The 21,195-nt window shown below is 49.4% G+C and overlaps 1 protein-coding gene across 1 annotated transcript in view; it reads right to left on the minus strand.

The window, feature by feature from the left end:
• Positions 1-20,329, minus strand: part of tbc1d9 (TBC1 domain family, member 9 (with GRAM domain)) — a 28,501-nt gene extending 8,172 nt beyond the window's left edge. The window contains exons 1-15 of the mRNA XM_064345319.1: positions 19,903-20,329; positions 19,273-19,454; positions 12,769-12,879; positions 11,927-12,045; positions 11,167-11,395; positions 9,862-10,123; positions 9,543-9,750; positions 8,513-8,719; positions 7,656-7,826; positions 6,657-6,807; positions 3,695-3,906; positions 3,032-3,149; positions 1,669-1,954; positions 1,158-1,287; positions 89-187 (exon numbers count right to left, since the gene is read on the minus strand). Of these exons, the coding sequence (XP_064201389.1) occupies positions 89-187; positions 1,158-1,287; positions 1,669-1,954; positions 3,032-3,149; positions 3,695-3,906; positions 6,657-6,807; positions 7,656-7,826; positions 8,513-8,719; positions 9,543-9,750; positions 9,862-10,123; positions 11,167-11,395; positions 11,927-12,045; positions 12,769-12,879; positions 19,273-19,393 (2,424 nt within the window). The 5' untranslated portion in view covers positions 19,394-19,454; positions 19,903-20,329. The remainder of the gene's footprint in view (positions 1-88; positions 188-1,157; positions 1,288-1,668; positions 1,955-3,031; positions 3,150-3,694; positions 3,907-6,656; positions 6,808-7,655; positions 7,827-8,512; positions 8,720-9,542; positions 9,751-9,861; positions 10,124-11,166; positions 11,396-11,926; positions 12,046-12,768; positions 12,880-19,272; positions 19,455-19,902) is intronic.
• Between the last annotated feature and the right edge of the window lie 866 nt (positions 20,330-21,195).

Genomic DNA, 21,195 nt, shown 5'->3' on the forward strand with positions numbered 1-21,195 from the left:
GCCCTGTGTAGCACAGCTGTGGGACATGCCCTGTGTAGCACAGCTGGGGGCAGCGCAGCGCAGCAGGACGGGGGGGTTCGGCTCTTACCACGTTGCGTTTCGTGGTGTCCTCGATGGTCTGGATCACCCGCAGCCGCTGCTTGAAGCGCATCTGCTCGATCACGTCGGCTCGGATGCTGCCGAATTTCTGTCCAAGCGTCAGGGGTACACCGGATCAGCACAAAAAGGGCCAGAGAAGGCGCAGGCAACAAATCAACCCCCCCCGGCTCGCTCATCCGCCCCCCTCCCCAAACACCCACGCCCCCCCCCCCCTCCCCCCCGCTGTCAGATGCGGTGATCAAACCGCCGACAGAAACCCCCCCCCCCCCCCCCGCCCCCCCCCAGCAGACGCGGTGATAAAACCACAGAAACCCCCCCCCCTCAGCGAGAGAGCAGGTGTCTGTCACACAGCTGCAGCGTTAGCACTGGGCTGCAGCTCCAACAGGCGAACAAACCGAGAACAGGAAACAACCACAAAACAAACCCTAACCCTAACCCTATGATAACGCCGTTCATTGTTCAATTTCCAGACCAAATAATGCCAAAACAAAGCAGTTATCTTTTTGGCAGGCAAAAATGAGGCTGTGAAAAAAAGCAGGAACTCAACATCGCATGCATGTATGGTGCCAAATAATCTGTTTCTACACAAAGCCAGTGACCAACGATACACTACAAGAGAATCATATGATTTATAAAACATAAGACCAGGCACATTATTGCAAAAGACTTGCAAGACCTTGGCATGTGACCCATTAATGAAATGGTGCTGTGGCTGCAGCACTGTGGTGCAGATTATGTTTGGTGCTTATGGAATGTTAGTATTTTTCACGCATGGCATAAAGGATCTGTGTTAATCTGGAGGGTCAAACAGGCCTCAGTTTGTTAAGGGAAATTAAAATTAGGGGGACAGAGCCGATATAAATCCTACATAAGCAGTAATGGAGTAATAAAGGAATAACTTTGGCAAAGTGTGTGCTGATTTTGTGTCCATGTGTGGACAAAGGGCCATTGTTATCACTGAATACACCATGTGACCCATGATTATTTTAATATGATTGTGTTGTTGATTGTGTCGGGTGGGACAGGGCGGGGCGGGTCGGGGCGGGGCGGTGCCGTACCTCATAGGAGCTGCGCACCAGTTTGAAGATGTCCACCTCCGGGTGGGGCTCCCGGTCGTCTGTGAGCAGGGAGTGCAGGTGGGGGATGGGGGGTAAGGTGCTGTCCTTATTGGACACGCTGTCCAGGTACCTGAGACACAGAACACACAGCAAGGTTAGCGCTCTACAGGCCAGTTGGCTACAAACGCAAAGGATTATTATAGTGGACTATTTGGGAAACAAGAGTACTTCTGCTTCAAATCCATTTCAGAAGCCAGAGGATTACAGCTGCAAATCACTATGCAACTCCTAGTTGTCCTTTTTGCCACTAGATTTATTCAAATTTCTTCAGAGCCCTTTCTAGTTGGATATTATTTATTTGGCAAGTCCAGCATTTAAAGAGTTGCCGCAAAATATGACAGAAACACGGAGTTATTCTGCCATATAGAAACACATTCGACATTCAGAAACAGGAAGTAGAGCACCACAGCTCTGCAGTGACCCGCCATAACGGCGAAGCAGCAGGCCTCACCGGCCCAGGACGGTCATGGCCTCGCCGTCGTCTTTGCAGTTGAGCAGCTTGTCGATGTTGGCGTCGAGCACGGACAGCGCCAGCTGGAAGATGACCTTGATGCCCTCGTAGAAGAAGCAGTCGACCACCACCACGGCGCTCTCGAAGGGCATGACGCTGAGGAAGAGCGTGAGGAACCAGGACAGGGAGATGGTGGAGATCACGCCCAGGTCCTGCATGCAGTCGTACAGCTGGGGCACGTACTCCCGAGCCAGCTCCTCAAACACGCCCTGGTCCACCAGCGCGCCTGAGCGGCACAAAACAAGCACGCACACGCACGCAGACACACACGCACACACACGCACACAGACACACATACACACACACGCACACGCACGCAGACACACATACACAGACACACACACACGCACGCACACGTACACACACGCACACGCACGCAGACACACATACACAGACACACACACACGCACACGCACACAGACACACACACACACACACATTAAGCACGTTAAGCAATGTTAAGGAGGAATGCACCATGGCTACATCAACCCTCCAAGGCCTCTGAGTCCTTCTCTAAATCACACCATTCTGCACTCTGTTCAACATACAAAACACTGAGCTCACAAACATGAAAGCAAACCAGAGCTTCTAGTGAATTTGGAGGTTCTGGCAGCAAAGCAGAACTGACCTACGACCCTGGTGTTGTAGTAGCCTAGCAGCAGTACTGACCTACGACCCTGGTGTTGTAGTAGCCTAGCAGCAGTACTGACCTACGACCCTGGTGTTGTAGTACCCTAGCAGCAGTACTGACCTACGACCCTGGTGTTATAGTAGCCTAGCCGCAGAACTGACCTACGACCCTGGTGTTGTAGTAGCCTAGCGGGCAGTACTGACTACACCTGGTTTGTAACCTAGCAGCAGTACACCTAGACCTGGTGTTGTAGTAGCCTAGCAGCAGTACTGACCTACGACCCTGGTGTTGTAGTAGCCTAGCAGCAGTACTGACCTACGACCTGGGTTGTAGTACTATCAGCAGTACAGACCCGACCCTGGTGTTGTAGTAGCCTCAGCAGTACTGACCTACGACCCTGGGTTAGTACCTAGCTGCAGTACTGACCTACGACCCTGGTGTTGTAGTAGCCTAGCAGCAGTACAGACCTACGACCCTGGTGTTATAGTAGCCTAGCAGCAGTACTGACCTACGACCCTGGTGTTATAGTAGCCTAGCAGCAGTACTGACCTACGACCCTGGTGTTGTAGTAGCCTAGCAGCAGTACTGACCTACGACCCTGGTGTTGTAGTAGCCTAGCAGCAGTACTGACCTACGACCCTGGTGTTGTAGTAGCCTAGCAGCAGTACTGACCTACGACCCTGGTGTTGTAGTAGTCGGGCAGCATCCGCTCACACAGGGCGACCAGCAACCAGAAGGCCTCCTCCTCTTTGGCATACAGAAGCAGCACAGAGGTGACGATGTTCATAGCCTGGAGAGTAATTAACACAGACCGTGTTCATGGACCAGTCAGTAGTTAACACAGACCGTGTTCATAGACCAGTCAGTAGTTAACACAGACCGTGTTCATAGACCAGTGAGTAATTAACACAGACCGTGTTCATAGACCAGTGAGTAATTAACACAGACAGTGTTCATAGATCACACTGAAACACTGTTTAAATGCTTTACAGTTAGAAAAAAAAATACCATATCAATAACACTGTTTTTCTTGCGCGTTTGGTACTGTATCTGTAAGCCATGAATGTGGGAAGTCCTTCTTCCCTGCTCGGAGTCCCACTGTAGATGCTCACATTCCTAATTTAGACTTTTCAAAACTTGTATTTGAAATGCCTTAACTCTTCAGACACGGTAAATGGTAATGGACTGCATTTATATAGCGCTTTTATCCAAAGCGCTTTACAATTGGCCTCTCATCGCCAAGCGTTAGGGTTGGGTTAGTGTCTGCTCAGACACTCGACCGCCAGGGGGTAATATGGAACATTGAGTGACGTTCTAGCGTTAAAGCTTTGGTACTGCAGTACCGATGTTGGGGTTGCGGAAGGCGTAGGCGGTGAGGACGCGGCGCAGGGCGGCGATGCCCATCTCGTTCTGGAAGGCGGGGTGCTCGGGGAGCGAGCGGTGCAGGTCCCGCTCGATCTCCTCCGTGGCCAGGTTGTACTTGCCCATGGACTTCTCCACCAGGTCCTCGTAGTACCCCGGGTGGGTGGTCATCTCGTTTATGGCCCCTGCAGAAAGAGACACGTCAGAGCCAGGGCCGCCTCTCATCTCCGTGACAACGACCACGACATCCCATCATCTCAACACAACTCTGAGATCACATCTTCACACCGCCCGCCATGACTGATGGGCTGAACAAGCGTAGCATGGGCAGCCTGTTCATCAGCGACGCTGTGCGCTGGGCAGCACAAAACAAGCCCCGCCCCAGCTGGGTTTGAAGGGAACCTCAACAGGAACCAAAATTGACTTTGTGGCATCTGTTTCTAAATGGCTTCTTCACTGTAATTTGCTTTTTAAAAAACATCATAGCTCTTATAAAATCACATAACAAAAAAGTAAGCAATTTTTAAACTGCAACAAATGGCAGATATTCTTGATTTCACATTCTCTGGTGTGTTCCAGTGGAGGTTCTTTATTAAATTAATTATCGTTGCTGTAATGGAGAAACTGGCAGGGAATACATGCGAAAGAAATAATCCCCTTAAGAGGAAGAGCTCTGTCTCTCACAGTATTAGCTTTCTCTGACACAAGCCTTCCTCTGATGCCTGCTACTGTTACTTTGTTCTCCATTATTAATGAAGTCTCCAAATAATCCCCCGGACTTATCTCAAAGTGCACACCCCAGTTGTGCATTAATGAGCGATATGTACCTGCACTGGAGGTCCCAGTGAAGGGAGGCGGAGGTGGAGGTGGAGGCGTATGGGGAGGTGGAGGTGGAGGTGGAGGCGTATGGGGACAGGGGGTGGAGGTGGAGGTGGGGGTGTAGGTGGAGGTGGAGGCGTATGGGGACAGGGGGACGGACACAAAGTCGTTACATAAACGAGGCTTCGCATACGCAGCCGGGGAAAAGCAGGCCTCTCTGCCCGGCTCCTAAAACAACGCTTTTATCTGGACAGAGGGGACGGGTGCCACGGAGCGAGGGCAATCACACAGCGCCTCTCCTCCGACGCGTGACGCGGGGCACACAGAGGCAGCCAATCGCTCCCCTTCCCCTTCAGACAAACGGGGCGCTCCACGTTTGAGCCCGGTGAAGCCTTCGCACGGCTCCCACACACACTGCTGCATTCTGGGAGCTCAGCTGCAGCATCGGCAGTTCCGCTGATCCACAGATGTTATCATTTCACAATCAACACTCAGAAGATAAAAGCAGCCTCGAACAGGCAGGCTTCACAGAAAACACACAGCATCCCACCTTGTTTCGGATAAATCGTACAGGAAATGAGTAAAAACAAAAAAAATAAGTCAACTGTACAGCGTGCTGACATCTGCACAGATAGAATGTCACACTGACAGCGCAGGTACATCTCTGATCTGTGGTTTTCCAAGCTGCAGAACTGACTGGTCAAGGCCGTTTTACACCTGAAACTTCACGCACATGTAAGCAGGAACTATTGTGAACAACCAGCCGCAGGCTGATGCTAAAGTAGTTCAAATTAAAATCAATATGGTCTCCGAGACGATTCACAACACTGTTCCTCAACACCAAATAAAAGGTCTGACTGCTAAGTAAAGGGTCTGTGTAACCACTATTTTTCATTTTTACGCCAGATCTATGAAATTCTAAAATCATCTGTTCATGAGTTAGAACTCATATTTACAATTGTATGTCCCTGCCTATTGTTCTCTTCCCATCAAGTTCCATGTTTGCAGCGTCGTTTTACACCCTAAGAGGGCTGCAGCCAAACCAAGCCTGCAGCTTTATGCAGTTATCCTCCATAGCTGTTCATGCATGCACTGTTTCTGGTTTATTTTGGCTGAGTATGTTTTTCACATTTTCAAACATACACCTGAAACACAAGATGTGGCGGGAGGAGAGTGGGGGGGTTCTGAGACTGCTCAAAGGTAACAGAGCTGGTTTGACCACACTTCCTGTTCTGCACGCCGGTACACAGGAAGGTGCACTTTCGAGAGGACCTGTGGTCACCCCATTTCTCAGATGGGCCCATTTCTGCTTCTAGCTGTTCTGCAAATTCAATTCACATCTGAAGCTTCAGTTTTTGTGTGCTTATTCCTCTTAATTTTGACTTTTTAAGCTAACTTCTCATATTCATTTTCTTGTAAAGTGCTACAGGAACATAAGCCAAGTCATATATAAGCTCTCAATGTAATGTACAGTATTTCACAGATGTTACAATCACTACAGCTAACTGAAAGCAATGGAGTTCTAGAGCACCGACTTGCAAACAAAAAGAAACAAAAAAAAACATTCCAAAAAGCCTGACCAGCGGAGTGGGGACCGGCAGAGTGGGGACCAGCAGGGTAGGGACCAGCGGAGTGGGGAGCAGCGGAGTGGGGAGCAGCAGAGTAGGGACCGGCAGAGAGGGGACCAGCGGAGTAGGGAGCAGCGGAGTGGGAGCAGCAGCAGTAAGCGACTGCAGAAGGGACCAGCGCGAGTGGGAGCAGCAGAGTAGGGACCGTCAAGAGGGGACCAGCGGAGTGGGGACGCAGAGTAGGGACCGGCAGAGAGGGGACCAGCGGAGTAGGGAGCAGCGGAGTGGGGAGCAGCAGAGTAGGGACCGGCAGAGAGGGGACCAGCGGAGTAGGGAGCAGCGGAGTGGGGAGCAGCAGAGTAGGGACCGGCAGAGAGGGGACCAGCGGAGTGGGGAGCAGCAGAGTAGGGACCAGCGGAGTGGGGAGCAGCAGAGTAGGGACCAGCGGAGTGGGGAGCAGCAGAGTAGGGACCAGCGGAGTGGGGAGCAGCAGAGTAGGGACCAGCGGAGTGGGGAGCAGCAGAGTAGGGACCAGCAGTGCGGCTCACCGGAGAAGAGCAGCCAGAGATCTCCCCGCATGTTCTCGGGGATGCCCTTGAGCACCAGCTCCTTGGTCTTCTGCGTGCGGTACATGCACACGCCCTGGCCGTACTCAGTGAAGTGGTTCCTCCAGGCCTGCTCCTTCAGGAACTCCTTCGCCTGCGCGGGGAGAGAAGGGTGCGCTGTAAACGCTAGCGTACACAGGGGGGGCCCAGGACCCTGTTTGAGCCAAAGGCCTCTGCAGTGCTGGTGCTGATTACAGAAGCACACTGCTGTGAGCTGAAGAGATGGAGAAGGCTTCCACATAGCCGTACGGGATCGTAAAATGTGACCAAAATTTAAAGTCAAAACAATGGCAGCACTTCAGTGGGGAAACAAGAGATGCCTGTCAAGCAACATGAAGTTATTTCTGGTTTCTGGTACTCAGGTGAACTGTGGGAGAACAAGTTTTTTTTTCGGCTTGGACAAACTGCTGGAGGTTATGAATTAACACTTGTCTGACTAGTCTAAAACATAATAGTTAGTGTCACAGGAGTCTCGATTAGTCATTTTTAAAACAATTATTCATGTGGGTCAGGAAACAAACAAAAACAACTGCCCCTGCTTCACAGTGAATAACATCCATTAAATCAGTTACACCAACACGGTGGTCAAAATAATAGACAAGCTTATGCCTTTAGTCTTCGAAAAAAAGAGGCGTTTTTATATACAGAGTCTGCAGAGGTGTTTCTCAAGTGTTTCAGCAATGTGAAGCAATTTTCAGGCCCTTCCCTCATCCCCCTTTTATCACAGTGAAAGAAACAAACAGGTCACACGAAATGGAAAATATTTAAGTTGTCAGCACTGGCAGTGAAAAGGTAAGACAGGGAGGGTTTGTTCCGAACGTCACAGTGAGCGTGACTCATCCGTCAGCAAGCGCTCTAACGGCCTGGCAAACACTGTACGCCGCAGAGTCATGGCTTTCCCAGGGAGCCGGTTTCCCAGTGCATGCTGGGACGGCTCTTTACCAGTTTGGGGTTGAACTCCTCGGGCGACCTCCTGCGGTACATGGTCATGAGGGCCTGGCTGGCGGTGGGGACGCTGTTGTGGTTCAGGTTGAACTGGCGGTCGCCCTCAGACTCGGAGCTCAGGCTGGCCTGGGGGCTGCAGGACAGCAGGCTGCTCTGGCGGGAGTAGGCCTGGGGGGGGGGAGGAAGGTTACTGGGGGGGGGGTAGAACTGTACAGACCACGGCTGCCCTCCCACCCTCCTGTCAAACATGCTCTCTTTCTTCTTTTCAATACCGGCCTCAAGAAAGCCGGTGATTATATTCCAAACCCAACGAGCACGTAGCAGCAGGCATTTGCTCTGCCTGATTGGTCTAAACTCAGGGACGGACGTACCATAGAAGCTCCCAGTGCTATCAGTCTGAACCTCTAAACTCAGGGACGGACGTACCATAGAAGCTCCCAGTGCTATCAGTCTGAACCATTACTGGTCTTAATGGACGCAGGCTAGCGCAATGCTAACAGGCTGCTGGTGCGGTCGCAGGTTGCTTTATATAAGGGCCAGTCTCATAAGCGTGGGGAAAACTACTTCCATCTCATCTCAAGTAAAAAAAAAAATTATAACAATTATAACAACATCAGCTACATCAGGACAATCAACACATTTAATAATTATTATTGCGTGGAAGATACCCCCCCCCGACTGTAGTCGTTTCTAACTGACCCACTCTGGCCTCACTGCAGAACTATGCCATTCGTTGCAGATGATCTGCATTAAGCAGCCTCTCACAGGGCTGCAGCCTTTAATGAAGCGCCTGCCCCAGGAACACCCTGGCCCGGGGAGTTAAGAGCGGTTTATTAATCAGGCTCTCGGCTCACCTCCTCGTCGGAGCTGTTGAAGCTGCCCGTCAGCTCCCTTTCACAGTAAATCTTGGAGGTGGTCTGCTGCAGGAAGTCAGAAATGCGCTGGACCAGGAAGTCGCGGTCTTTGAGGTTGGCGAACAGGAAGGTCATCCTGTTTTTGGTGCTGATGGACAGAGGGCTGGGCAGCACGTTGGAGCTGTCCGCCTTCTCCACGATAGTCACCTGAGAGACAGGGGCGGGGTGAACAGGGCAACTAACGAAACAGCAACGCCGCCATTTTTACAGAAAAACACAATACAGGAATTGCACCACTAAGGAAAAAACACTTGGGAAGAAACACTTTGCAGTATCTATGCACTTAGTCATTGATTTGTCATTGATTGTGAAAGGATCAGAATAGGAAAACATCACATTTTAATCAACTTAAAGCAAAGATTTATCTCACTATAAATGTTCAGCAGAGCTAACAGGCTAAGACATACGTAGCTATAGGTCCTGAACAGGTTGTATATATCTGGGGTAATTTTGCCATGTAGAGCACACTGATATTTATATCTGCTGCTGAATCGGGGAAGTCATGCGAGGAGGGTTCATGTCGGGAACTTGTGAGGGCGTGATGCTGGAGGCCCGCGCGAGCGTTTCTTAGCAACCCCAGCAGTGACTAAAGCAGATTAAACGCGACAGCTACAGCCTGTTTAATCAGCTGCTGCGCTTTCCCACAATTCAATGGGTCTGGGACCCTTTCCTCTTAAAAACGCACAGTGGTAATAAATGAATATGTGGCCCATGATAATCTGATAAAGACTAAAGATAATCGGCAGGACCACATTTACAACTAATAACAAAAAAATATATTTATGAATACAGCTGGCTGATCTGACTTCTCATTCTTCTGACTGCTGCTGTTACCACTATTCATGCCGTATACTCAAAATGGAGACCACAGCACGGTTGGTGTTGCTTTTGTGTTTGAAAACAGTGCACTCTCATGATTGGCTCATATGCGTCACATGGGTCTCTCAGGCCAATCAGAGGGGCGGCTGACCTCTCTCAGCGGGATGATGAGGCTGCACAGAGTCTCCTCTTTACTGGTGAAGCAGATGTAATTGGTGGACACGAACATCTGGCCCAGGATGTGCGTCTTGTTGAAGGGCGTCCAGAGGGTGCAGTCCGTGTGTCCGTCCAGCTTCTCGTCCTTGGGCAGCCTGAAAAGGGTCCTGTACCGCTCGCTCTTCGCACGGGCGTCCAGATCCCTGCCAGAACAAAAAGAGAGAAGAGGCGTGTGACCTCAGCCTGGCGGGACGGAACAGCGCCGATCTCTGGCGACGCAGGCGGAGCGTGGCGGCGAGGGGACGGAGGCTTGCCTCTTGAGAGCAGACACCTTCTTGGGGGACTTCTTCTTGAGCTTGGGCAGCGAGCGGTCCTGCTCGAAGCCCTTGTTGTCCAGCAGCTGCCGCATGGCGATGTTGGCCAGCTGCTCCATCAGCTTGAAGGTCTCGTTGATGTTGAGGAAGACGGAGAAGACGTGCTCGTGCGAGCGCGTGCTCACTTTGATCATGTCGGGCAGCAGCATGGTGGCGCTCTTCTCCAGCTGCGTAACGTCCGCCCAGCGGACCACCAGCTCGGCTGCGAGGAGCACAGAAAGAGCCGGATTAAAAATTAGGACAGCTTCTTTTTTTGGCAGGTTGTTCCAGCACTCTGTGTGATCCCCTGTCCCATCGCGTCTTATTAAACGTCACACAGAGAATCTCATAAACCACCCATGTCACTTCCCTGAATCCAGAAAAGGCGAAATATTACGTTCCGCTCACATTCTTCTTGTTCAAAAACGCACAGCAATGCTCAAACTACACAGTACTGTCAAACAAGTCACCTTCTAAACCTTAGCAATTTTCAAAACATCAGTGCATTGTGGTCTGGAAAAAGGTGCCTTGATGCAAAAGCCACACATCCGCTTTATTTAGCGTACAAACTTCAATACACTCGAGTAACAAGGTAAAAACATTACACAAGTGAGCTACGGCAGCGGGCTGCTCTCAGTATCAGGCAAGCGTAGCGTAGCAGGTGAAAGTACCGCAGATTAACCCGCAACGTCGCAAACGGGCTGAAGCTAGATCAGTACCGGGACTCAGAGGGCTGGCTACAACTGTGCAATATTAATGCTTTCTAATCAAAATGTTTAACACGGTTTAGCTGTCTGCGTGTCAGCCCTGTCAAACGCTAATAACATCAGCTTATGCAAACAGTGACTGCGCACCTCCGCTCACTCTAATTAAAACTTTGACGAGCGTCTCCACTGATCAGCTCGCAGACACTAAACAGGGATCCTGTGTGTGAGAATGAAGTTACCCTGGAGGTGTCATAGAGGGACACGTTACAGCCTCATTATACAATTAATGCACTGCTGAAGGCACAACAGAAAATGGAATTGTGTGGGGCAGTGGTATATACAGATAGATGATTGGTCGGACTGTGCTATATACAGTAAGGTGATTGGTTGGACTGCGGTTGGTGTTGCGGGGTGTGGTGTAAACAGAAAGGTGATTGGTCGGACTGCGGGTGGTGTTGGGGGGTGTGGTATATACAGTAAGGTGATTGGTCGGACTGAGGTATATACAGTAAGGTGATTGGTCGGGTTGCGGGTGGAGTTGGGGGGTGTGTTGCAGTACCTTCCTTCCCCAGCATGAAGGAGTGGAAACACAGGTGGTTGATGCTGAGGTAGAGCCAGCCCTGGCGGGGGACCTTGCCCTTCCAGTAGCTGCAGGTGTAGTAGTTCACCAGCTTCTCCTCCTCGGGCATTCCAAAGAGCTTGCGGAACTTGGCGATGGCCTCTTTGAACTTGTCTGTGTCGTCATCCTCCTTGATGCCGTGGTTCTTGTTGTACTCCGCAATGATGCCCTACAGCGAGAGGAGGAAATCTCTGATTTACATGCTAGCTCTGATTAACATGCTAGCTCTGATTAACATGCTAGCTCTCATTTACATGCTAGCTCTGATTAACATGCTAGCTCTCATTTACGTGTTAGCTCTGATTAACATGCTAGCTCTGATTAACATGCTAGCTCTGATTACATGTAGCTTCATTACGTTTAGCTCTGATCCCTCTAGCTTCTGAACTGGACACTGCCGCTAGCTAACGAACCTCAGTAAGACGATGATGCTCGCAGGGAGTTAGCAGCCTGTTCTGAATGACACATGATAGCCAAAAGAAAAGCATCATTTTTCATTCATGTTTATTATCTTTAAATGACAATTGTTATAATAAAAAAGGCCGAGCTGTGACTGTGGATTGATTAGGGTCTGCGTTTTCAGGAGTGAAATACAGACAAACTCAAAGCAAGACTTTCTTAAATCTGTATTCCCCAGGTCAAAACCCACTGTTAAGGCTGCTGAACGCAGGCAGTCTGAAAGAGCAGAGCAGGGACTTGCCTGAATCTTGCCCTTGACGAAGGTGGTGATGTCGTTCTCGTTCTCAAAGATGGAGAGCGTCTGCAGCAGGTTCTGCTCCAGCCATTCCCAGTGTTCCGTGATCTCCTTCCTGCAGCTCCCTGTGAGACAGAGCGCATGGCTCAGATCTGTGTGTGCATCTTATAACATCACAGATAATACGCAAGTGTGCATCTTATAATATCACAGATAACACGCATGTGTGCATCGTATAATATCACAGATAACACGGGTGTGCATCGTATAATATCACAGATAACACGGGTGTGCATCGTATAATATCACAGATAACAGGCATGTGTGCATCTTATATCACAGATAACACGCATGTGTGCATCTTATAATATAAAAGATAACATGCGTGCCTGACTGTGTGTTCAGGAGCCACTGAAATGCTTGACAGAATGAAAAAGGCCCAGCAGAGCAGCCGTGTGAGCCTGACTCCAGCAGCAGGGCTTAGGCCGGCTCATTTAAGCACTCCCCTAAAATTCAGTCGTGTGACAGCCGGTGTCCTCTTACTCAGGACCATGAAGGACACGTGATTCAGTGCGGCCGGGTAACCTGAGGAAGGCGAACCCTGCTGGGTGCAAGCGGCCGCGGGACACACACACAAACACAGAGCAGAGCAGCTCTCCTTCTCCGGCCGTTCGCACATCCGGACGGACGGTCTTGAGTCATGTTTATTCCCGAGATGCTGGCCTATGATGTAATGCTCAGCATTTTCAGCCAATGGGGAGAGGAGAGGCCGGATGTGAGAGAGCTCGGGGGTGTGGGGGGTGTGAGCGGGGGGTGGGGTGGGGGGGGGAGTGTCATGCGATACCCACCGTGGGCGATGGTCCAGTACACCAGGGAGTCGGGGGACTGGTACAGGATTCGGTACGGGGCCACTCGGGCACTGGAGTCCAGCACCACGTCCAGAGTTCCAACCAGCAGCCCTGCGGGGGGGGGGGGGGGGATGGGGAGAGCTCAGAGACTCGAGTCGGATATACACAACCAGCCCTGATCCAAAAACACATCCACTCCCTCTGTCACGTCACTCACAACACACACCACAGCCAGCCCTGATCCAAAAACACATCCACTCCCTCTGCCACGTCACTCACAACACACACCACAGCCGGGCCTGATCCAAAAACACATCCACTCCCTCTGTCACGTCACTCACAACACACACCACAGCCAGCCCTGATCCAAAAACACATCCACTCCCTCTGTCACGTCACTCACAACACACACCACAGCCGCACCCGACACCAGCGCCCCCTGCTGTTCCATGTGCCCCGTGACCCCAGGTCTACAGCACACACTCCCACTGCATCGCAGGTGTGCAGCTCCAAACTGACTGAATGCCAACAGCGTTCCTCTCGCTGAACCACACACAGGCTGCTGGACGGCACGTCACACCCGGCTTCCACCGCGCGCGCACCGCCCCAGCTCCGGGATCACAGATGAAAATGGCAGTCTTTGTAATAACAGCATTAAATATTAAAAATGAGCCCAGGAGCACTCGACTGTGAAACCTCAGGCCTACTGCACTCAATAGCGCCAGCCCGCGGATGCCAGACCGACCCTGCGCGAGTAAAGCTGGGAGAAACCAGATCAGAAGACCTGGCCCGGTTCGGCCCGGACCGGCCCGGTTTCATCATCTTCACCTTGAGTTTGAACTCTCCGTCACACGAAAACAAGCCGTTACGATCAGACCAATAAAAAACAAAACAAAAGAGGAGAGGTTTGAAAAGGAGAGGCTTCATACGAGCACTCACAGGCTGGTTTAACAGCAGGTCACATAGCCTGACGATGCACGCTCTCCAGCACCATTAAAACACAGCCCAAAATCAATAGACTCTTTCAGTTACTCATGTGGAGAGTGATTTCATGATGAGAAAAGGGCAGGCAGGGTGGCATCTCACACAGGCTGCACAAACACATCTGTCTAAGAGAGGAGAGCCGGAGAACAATCAGCTTTTCCCTTTTTTAAAAATAAAAAAATCATTTATTTTCTTTTTCACAGCAGTGCAGTGGCCTGCCCTGCACCCGTCACCCTCCATTTCAGAGAGAGAGAAAGAAAAGGATCATCAGGCGGAGGAACAGAGCGGCACAAGCACCCGGTGTTGGTAAGGCGTTATGTCATGAGCCGAGACTGGAGACGGCACTTTCTCCCGCGGCTTAGTCAGAACAGGCCCACTGCAGGCCCCGCTGCAGGCCCCGCTGCAGGCCCCGCTGCAGGCCCCGCTGCAGACCCCGCTGCAGACCCCGCTGCAGGCCCCGCTGCAGACCCCGCTGCAGGCCCCGCTGCAGGCCCCGCTGCAGGCACACCGATTCCACCGGAGCCGGCCACTGACGCCGCTGATGGGCATGCACCTGGGGCCAGGTGTACCTGTGGAAACGCAATAAAGACGCATGCCTGCTGCGTTCTGATTGGCCCCAGGGCGACGCCGGAGCTCTCACTGTCCCGCAACGCAGGCCGACGCCCACAGACCAGGAGAACACAGAGACGCCCTCACCGCGACGGTGCGGGACCAGCCCAAACACGAGAGCGGCGCAGGGAGGGGCTGCTGGGAGGGGCCCAGCCTCAGCTTCATCAGATCATGAGTCATCCAGAGATGCTATTTCTGACTCGCTTCCTCACGGAAGTAACAGAATCCACTTCAGCACCCAAACACAGGGAGCCTGCTGCGGAGAGCAAGCGGAATAACACACACACACACACACAGTCTCACATACACACACACACACACTCACATACATGCACGCACGCACGCGCATACACACACACACACACACGCTCACACACACACAGAGCGGGGCACACCTTCGAAAAAAATGGAATCCCAAGATTCTAATGAGGTCACATGACCCACATGATGAGACCTGTACAGACATTTGAAACGTGCTACTCCAAAAAAACACACAGTGTGTCACTTTACCTTTCACCTGCATAAAATAAAAAAGACATACAGCAAAGAAATAAACATACAATTCCTGCACCCGTATGCCAAGATTTAGCAGATGTGACATTCTAGTCAGACCAAAAAAAAGTGCTGTACAGCAATGTAAGATTTCAACATTAAACCAACGAGGCCGAAAGAAATGTGAGACTGATTTAAAATCAGATCTTCTGATGGTTTAAAAGCTTGTGCATGAGTGCAACTAAGTCATAGAATCGCGAGGTTAATATATGGAAACTTTACAGTGAATGGAAAAAATAGTTTATTTCAAGACCGACTTTTAAATGCAATTGGGGGGTTTTAATTTCCCTCTCTGCATTGTAAAAATGGTACACTTTCAAACCGCGCTGGCTATATTTTTTTGCCTAAACACAGAAGCATACACCTACAGGTTCCTGAGTTATGTAGGTCAGCATGCGGAAAGCAAACATGACACGAAACGTGTTTGTCATGTTACACAGATTCCATTCTCCGTGGCGTGGTTACAATGCGATCTCTTGTGGACTTTGAGTAGATAAACAAACACCGTGCACTGTGTGGTGAGGGGAGCGGAGGGTGGTCTGAAAGCAGTTTCACCTCAGACCAAATTAATGACAGCTAACTTCGGGTGTCTGCTCCAGTCCCCACCACAACCCCCCCGCCCCCCGCCACACTGACAGGGTCTCGGAAGGGAAAGTCTCCAGGCGTCAGCCACGTCATCTCACACGCAAACGGCTCGCCCACACGCGTGGAGGACCTCAACCCTCCAGAGCGCGTGCCGGCGTTTTGGAAAACAGCGACGGCCAAAAATACCTCCAGCCACAAAGAGCACCAAACCGCCGACGAAGACGAGGGCATCATCCTTGCCCACGCTCAACCTTTCATGGCACACTTCGACTGGCCAATTAAAAAAAACTTGGAACACCAACACCTACACTAAAACAGGGGCTGAATTGTGTGGAGAAAGGCAGTGTTAGCTGTGCTGTACTTAAGCCTAAATAATGCTCGCATTTCAGGCTGCACTCCATCAATCAATTCAGTTGTGTGTTTCAAAATTAATTTAACCGCAACAAGTGACAGCGAGCAACGTCAGAACCTTCTTACATAACTGAGGACAACACGGCTCCAACGCGACTTCGAATTTTGTAAGACCTGAAAGTCCTGTCATGCTGTTCTCATTCTGAAACGCGAGGACCACAAGAGGAACTCTGCTTCCACGCTACAATCTCAGCTTCTCCTTTTGCCCCCTGCAGCGATGCGTGCTGGAGATCCCACCGGGTTTTACGCGAAGGTAAAACCCAGGGTTCCTCTTTCGCGTTCCAGTCAGTATCCAGCTCCTCAGGCCACTGGCCTCTAAAATCCATTTCATGCACACGAGGAGCTCGGACAGGACTCAGAGCCTCAGAGATGGAAACTGAGCTCATTTTTACAGCACATCCCTGTTTTTAACAGAATTATAATGACTTTCCCCAGGTCTTAATTACAACAAATATACCCTGTCCAGGCAACAGCGGTGGCATCGGCAACATGGCCACATTAAGGGCCGGATTTACCATGATCTCCTGGCCATGGACACCCCTTCAGGACACGCAAAACTAATAACACAACCAATGATTGGTGCAAAACAAATACCACGACCAATCACTGGCAATGTTATTGGTTTTGCATGTGCTAAAGGGCTTAGTAAATCAGGCTCAATGCCTGCATTTTTTAAACAAAGATTCAAATAAATAAGAGTACATAAGAGTTAATTCCTAAAAAAAACCCACCCAGCAGTCTTGAACTGTTTTCAGTTGACAGACAGAATTTCTCTCACTTTGCACCACAGTCCATGGATGGCTACAATTAACTATTCATTAACTAAGCCCTCATATTCGCATGAAGTAACCTGGGAGATCACATTTTTAAAAAGCAGTCACAACGATCGTGTAATTGCGTTCAGCAGAAAAACAAACTTAAAAAAACATTGTGGATAATGTCCAAGGATCTCAGGGGGAGAAAAATTCAAACTGAGAAGTAACTGACTTATTTCCTGAGTTTGAAGAAACGCAGTACAACACAACTGCAGAAGACAAGCCTATAACTAAAAGTACACAACGTGATGAGCAGGTCATCCTGTTTTTATTTTCTTAGGTCAAACTCGAGTCATAAAGTCACAGTCTAAACCACAAAAGAGAGCCACACCTCTGCAACCGTCTGACAAGACAAGCGAGCCAACAAACAAAAACAAGTCACAAGTCGGATTGTTTGGTTTCCGTTTGCAGGCTGCGGTCTCCCTGTCTGATCGAGCGGTTCTGAGCTGGGGGCTGCGGGGCTACAAAGATCACTTTAAACAAACAAGCAGTTAAGGGTCCATCGCTGGGGGAGAGGCTAGCTAGCTACCGCTGTGTGACTCTGCTGTTGTCACAGACTCCTAAGATGAACACTGAAATAGAACTTGCCCTTCCCCCAGCAGAGCTGCATGTCTCCCAGCAAATGATTAGCCTAGCTTATTGTATCCTACTGAGGCCTGATCCAATCATGCCCTTATCACAATGAAACAGAAAGACCAATCACTGGCTTCTGTTTCGATTTTACGATCTTCTCCATTCGAAAATACCTATTATCAGAAACTGAGATTTGTACAAGTAAACTCCCTTGTGCAAGGGCACTAAGATACAGTCTGCTCAGTGACAACAACAGAACAACCCTGGAGCCAAGACCAGCCCACCAGCCTCTCCAGTGCCCAGCTCTGTGTTTCAGCTCACTGGATTCAGCAGGACACAATTCCTGACACAACTCCCACTACAGCCTGAGAAAGAGAAAAGGATATGATGAGGGAGAGGGAGAGTGTGAGGGAGAGAGGATGGAGAGAAAGGGAGAGGGAGAGAGTGTGAGAGAGAGGAGAGAGGGAGAAAGAGTGTGAGAGAGAGAGGAGAGAGGGAGAGAGTGTGAGAGAGAGGAGAGAGGGAGAAAGAGTGTGAGAGCGATGGGAGGGAGAGAGGGAGAGAGTGTGAGAGAGAAAGGAGGGAGAAAGAGAGAGAGAGGGAGAGACTGGCACACTGAATGCAGCTCGCTCTGTGCCCAGACCAGCCTGGTGCACATTTACATAAACATTACATCATCCCCAGCGCCGTGCCCTTCTCCCCACCGACATCACACACACACACGCACGCACGCACGCACGCACGCACGCACGCGCGCGCAAAAAAGCACCGCCACTCAACCCAGAAATTCAATCTTTCACTTTTTAAGATGGCTGTGCCTCTAGCCTTGCAGTAAATAAGCTGCAGGAATTCAACAGATCTGGTCTCTGTCTCTGACACGGCAAGTTAGAAGTCAAAAGAAAAGAAATCCCCAATTATCTTGGATTTTGTCCACCGCAATACACTACCACGGACAACATGGACACCATGCAGAAAACTAACAGACGTCTCGATTGTTTCATTGTTATTTCTTTGTAAAACATTGTATTATTATTGCTTTGCTTATCAATTCTGTCTCCGAGCAAACAGAAGAAAGGGCACACTCAGCAGCCTGAACCCGGTGGAGGAATACGTGCTATGGGCACGACAAACCATCTCTTCACGTAACCCCCTACAAAGGGAAGATCACAACAGCCAATCAGCGCAGCAATCAGATGTCATTAATTACTGATGACGCATTCTCATGTGTGTATGACATGAGACACTGCTTGCACAAGTACCCACACGTCAGTGAGCACCGTCTCCACTCAATCCATCAGTCTTCGTCTGTATTACAGTCATCCTGATGACATCCCATCCTGTTCTGAGTTTTCTTGATTCAGATCACTCTTGTATACTCCCACCATGCATCCACCCATAGACAGACATACTACAGCCACATCTGCAGTATCCCTTACATGGTTTGGAATGACTTTGTATTCCACAGATTTGAAAAAACCAATGAAGCTGCAGAGGAGGCTTTTCTAGAGAAGAATTCTTTCACACTGACGGCCAAGCGATGTGTGTGTGTACACATACACACACTTTATTATATACGAACCAATGCGAACAGTGGGCCAATGTGTCATTTTCAGTTGCTAAAATGTGTAATTTCAGGTGTCAGATTTCTTGCTGTGGCTCTGATTAGTGTGAGCAATCTGGTGCATAACAATTCTATGAAATGCAAACAGTTTTAGATATTTAATGGGTGGCTCTTTTCGACGCTCCAGATACTCGGCATGTCGCCCAGCGGCATTCCGTTCGTCATTGTCACCTGTGCCTTGCGCACGTCTAACACACACCGACACAGCAACGTACCAGACATGTGACATCCCGCCCTCAAACACATCTGTATTGACAGATGGCACGGTGTATTTATTACGCCGTAACATTAGCTACCTACTTGCTTAACTTGGCATCGTTAAATAATTGATAGACAAAAGCCGTCCGTGCTTACCTGCGAGTCCCCCGCCTCCTTCTCCGTGTCCCTTTCTCTTCTGAAGGATGAAATATGGATTCGCTCGTTCCGTGATCCACAGCGCGCTGGCCAACAAAACCTCCTCCGGGTTCACCCACATCTTCACATTAATTTTGTTAGAAGGACATCAAACCCAGTGCACACGGCCACCGTTCTGTTACCTAGAGTTGACCACAATAATAGGGAAACACCATTGAGAGAAACGCTATTAGTTATCCAGCTAGCTAGCGAATGAGCTAAATTAGCTAACGTAGGCTAGCTAAAGGCATCGCCCGATTTTATTTATCCAATAATAACGAACAGTAAGAAATTAACGCTGCTGGCTCGCTTGCTCCATTGTTGGCGAAGCACGCCGAACATAACTATATCGCTTTCTAATAATATCAATTTAGTTCAATATATAATTTAATTATACATTTTCTAAGTTAGCTATACACATGCAAGCTTGCTTGCTTGCTGGTTATCTGTCTTGGGGCATTGCCCATTGTAGGAATAAACCAAGCGTGCATTCAACTTCCAGCCTTAGCAGCTAGCTAACGTTAGCCATATGCACCGTCTGCACTGAATCCCTATTGTATGTAAGCGGGAGTATCAAATTCTATCACCAACCTTTTGAACCCTCGACACAGCGGAGATAATACCGATATGCTATTTAATGTAAAAAATAAAAATAATTATATTTTTTAAAAATCAAAAGCGAACATTAGAACGATGTCGGCTATGAAGGAAACAAAATCCTGTACGATTCCCACAACGGAGATGCGCGATGGATGAGCCCTTGTCGATTCTGCGCCGAGGAAGTCAGGTGTGACGGCTTTGCTCAGCTGGTAGAATACTACTGTTTGAATTCAGCAATGAAAGATAAAATGATATCAGCCCGCCCCTCCGGCTTTCTCTTCCATCGTAGCGCGTAGGGCAGGCAGTCAGCCGCAAAAGGTACTTCACAAGGCAATAAAAACCCACACAATGCAACCCTCGCTATTACAGTGTAATGCTACTACTCCGCAGCGCCACCGCACAGGCGCGTAATGACAACAACACTATGAGCAGCCCAGCGTGTCAGAAGTCGGACAACACGGGGCAGGCTGTTAAGTGTTGCGCAGGTAAAATCCTACAGGCAAACAGAAGTTCTACAAAAAATGGAAATCTAACAAAAAAGGCAATACAATTTTGGAAGTGCTTACAAGATTTGAGCAAAGAAAACAACCCCCTCAATCAGCTGGTGCTGAGTTTTAGTTTAGTTCTTTACATAGACTACACATGATAACACCTTGCTGGCTCAGGATCATAAAAAAAAAAAATCGTTCGTACATCGTTTTATTACAATTCTTGTAACCTATGCGTTCGTAATACAAGTGCATGTACCTATCAGGCCAAAGTGCTCCGCATTGATTTGGAATTAATTGAACTGACTGTTCAGTCTGTGTACTCAGGTGTTTTCCATGTACAGGAGAGAAAAACGTCTCTGGCAGAAAGGTGCTTTCTCAGGTGGGGAAGAACTCACAGAGTTGCTTTCCTGCTCTTAATTTAAGGAACTAAATAAACATGTGTGTTTTTTTCTGGGGGCTTTATTTTCTGGAAGTAATCAAAGTTACACATTGGTATTTTGAAACCATACTATACCAGTCAGGCATATCAAATTGAATGGGTTTATCCACAATGCTGGGTTGCAGTTCACTATGTGCTGGTGGTGGGGATAAGGTGATAAGGAGATCGCCTTGTCAGTAATATTCGACCAGCTGCAATACCTACAACTCCATCTTTTGAAAATAATTATAGTATATAGTGTTCACACGTCTATACATTATCATCTGACATTGCTTTTCCTTCACAGATAGAGGCCCATGTCTATTGATTTCATGCTTGTGCAATTCTGTTTGTGTTGCTGAATATACATGGAGG

Source organism: Anguilla rostrata, chromosome 7 (genome assembly GCF_018555375.3).
Source record: "Anguilla rostrata isolate EN2019 chromosome 7, ASM1855537v3, whole genome shotgun sequence".
NCBI lineage: Eukaryota > Metazoa > Chordata > Actinopteri > Anguilliformes > Anguillidae > Anguilla > Anguilla rostrata.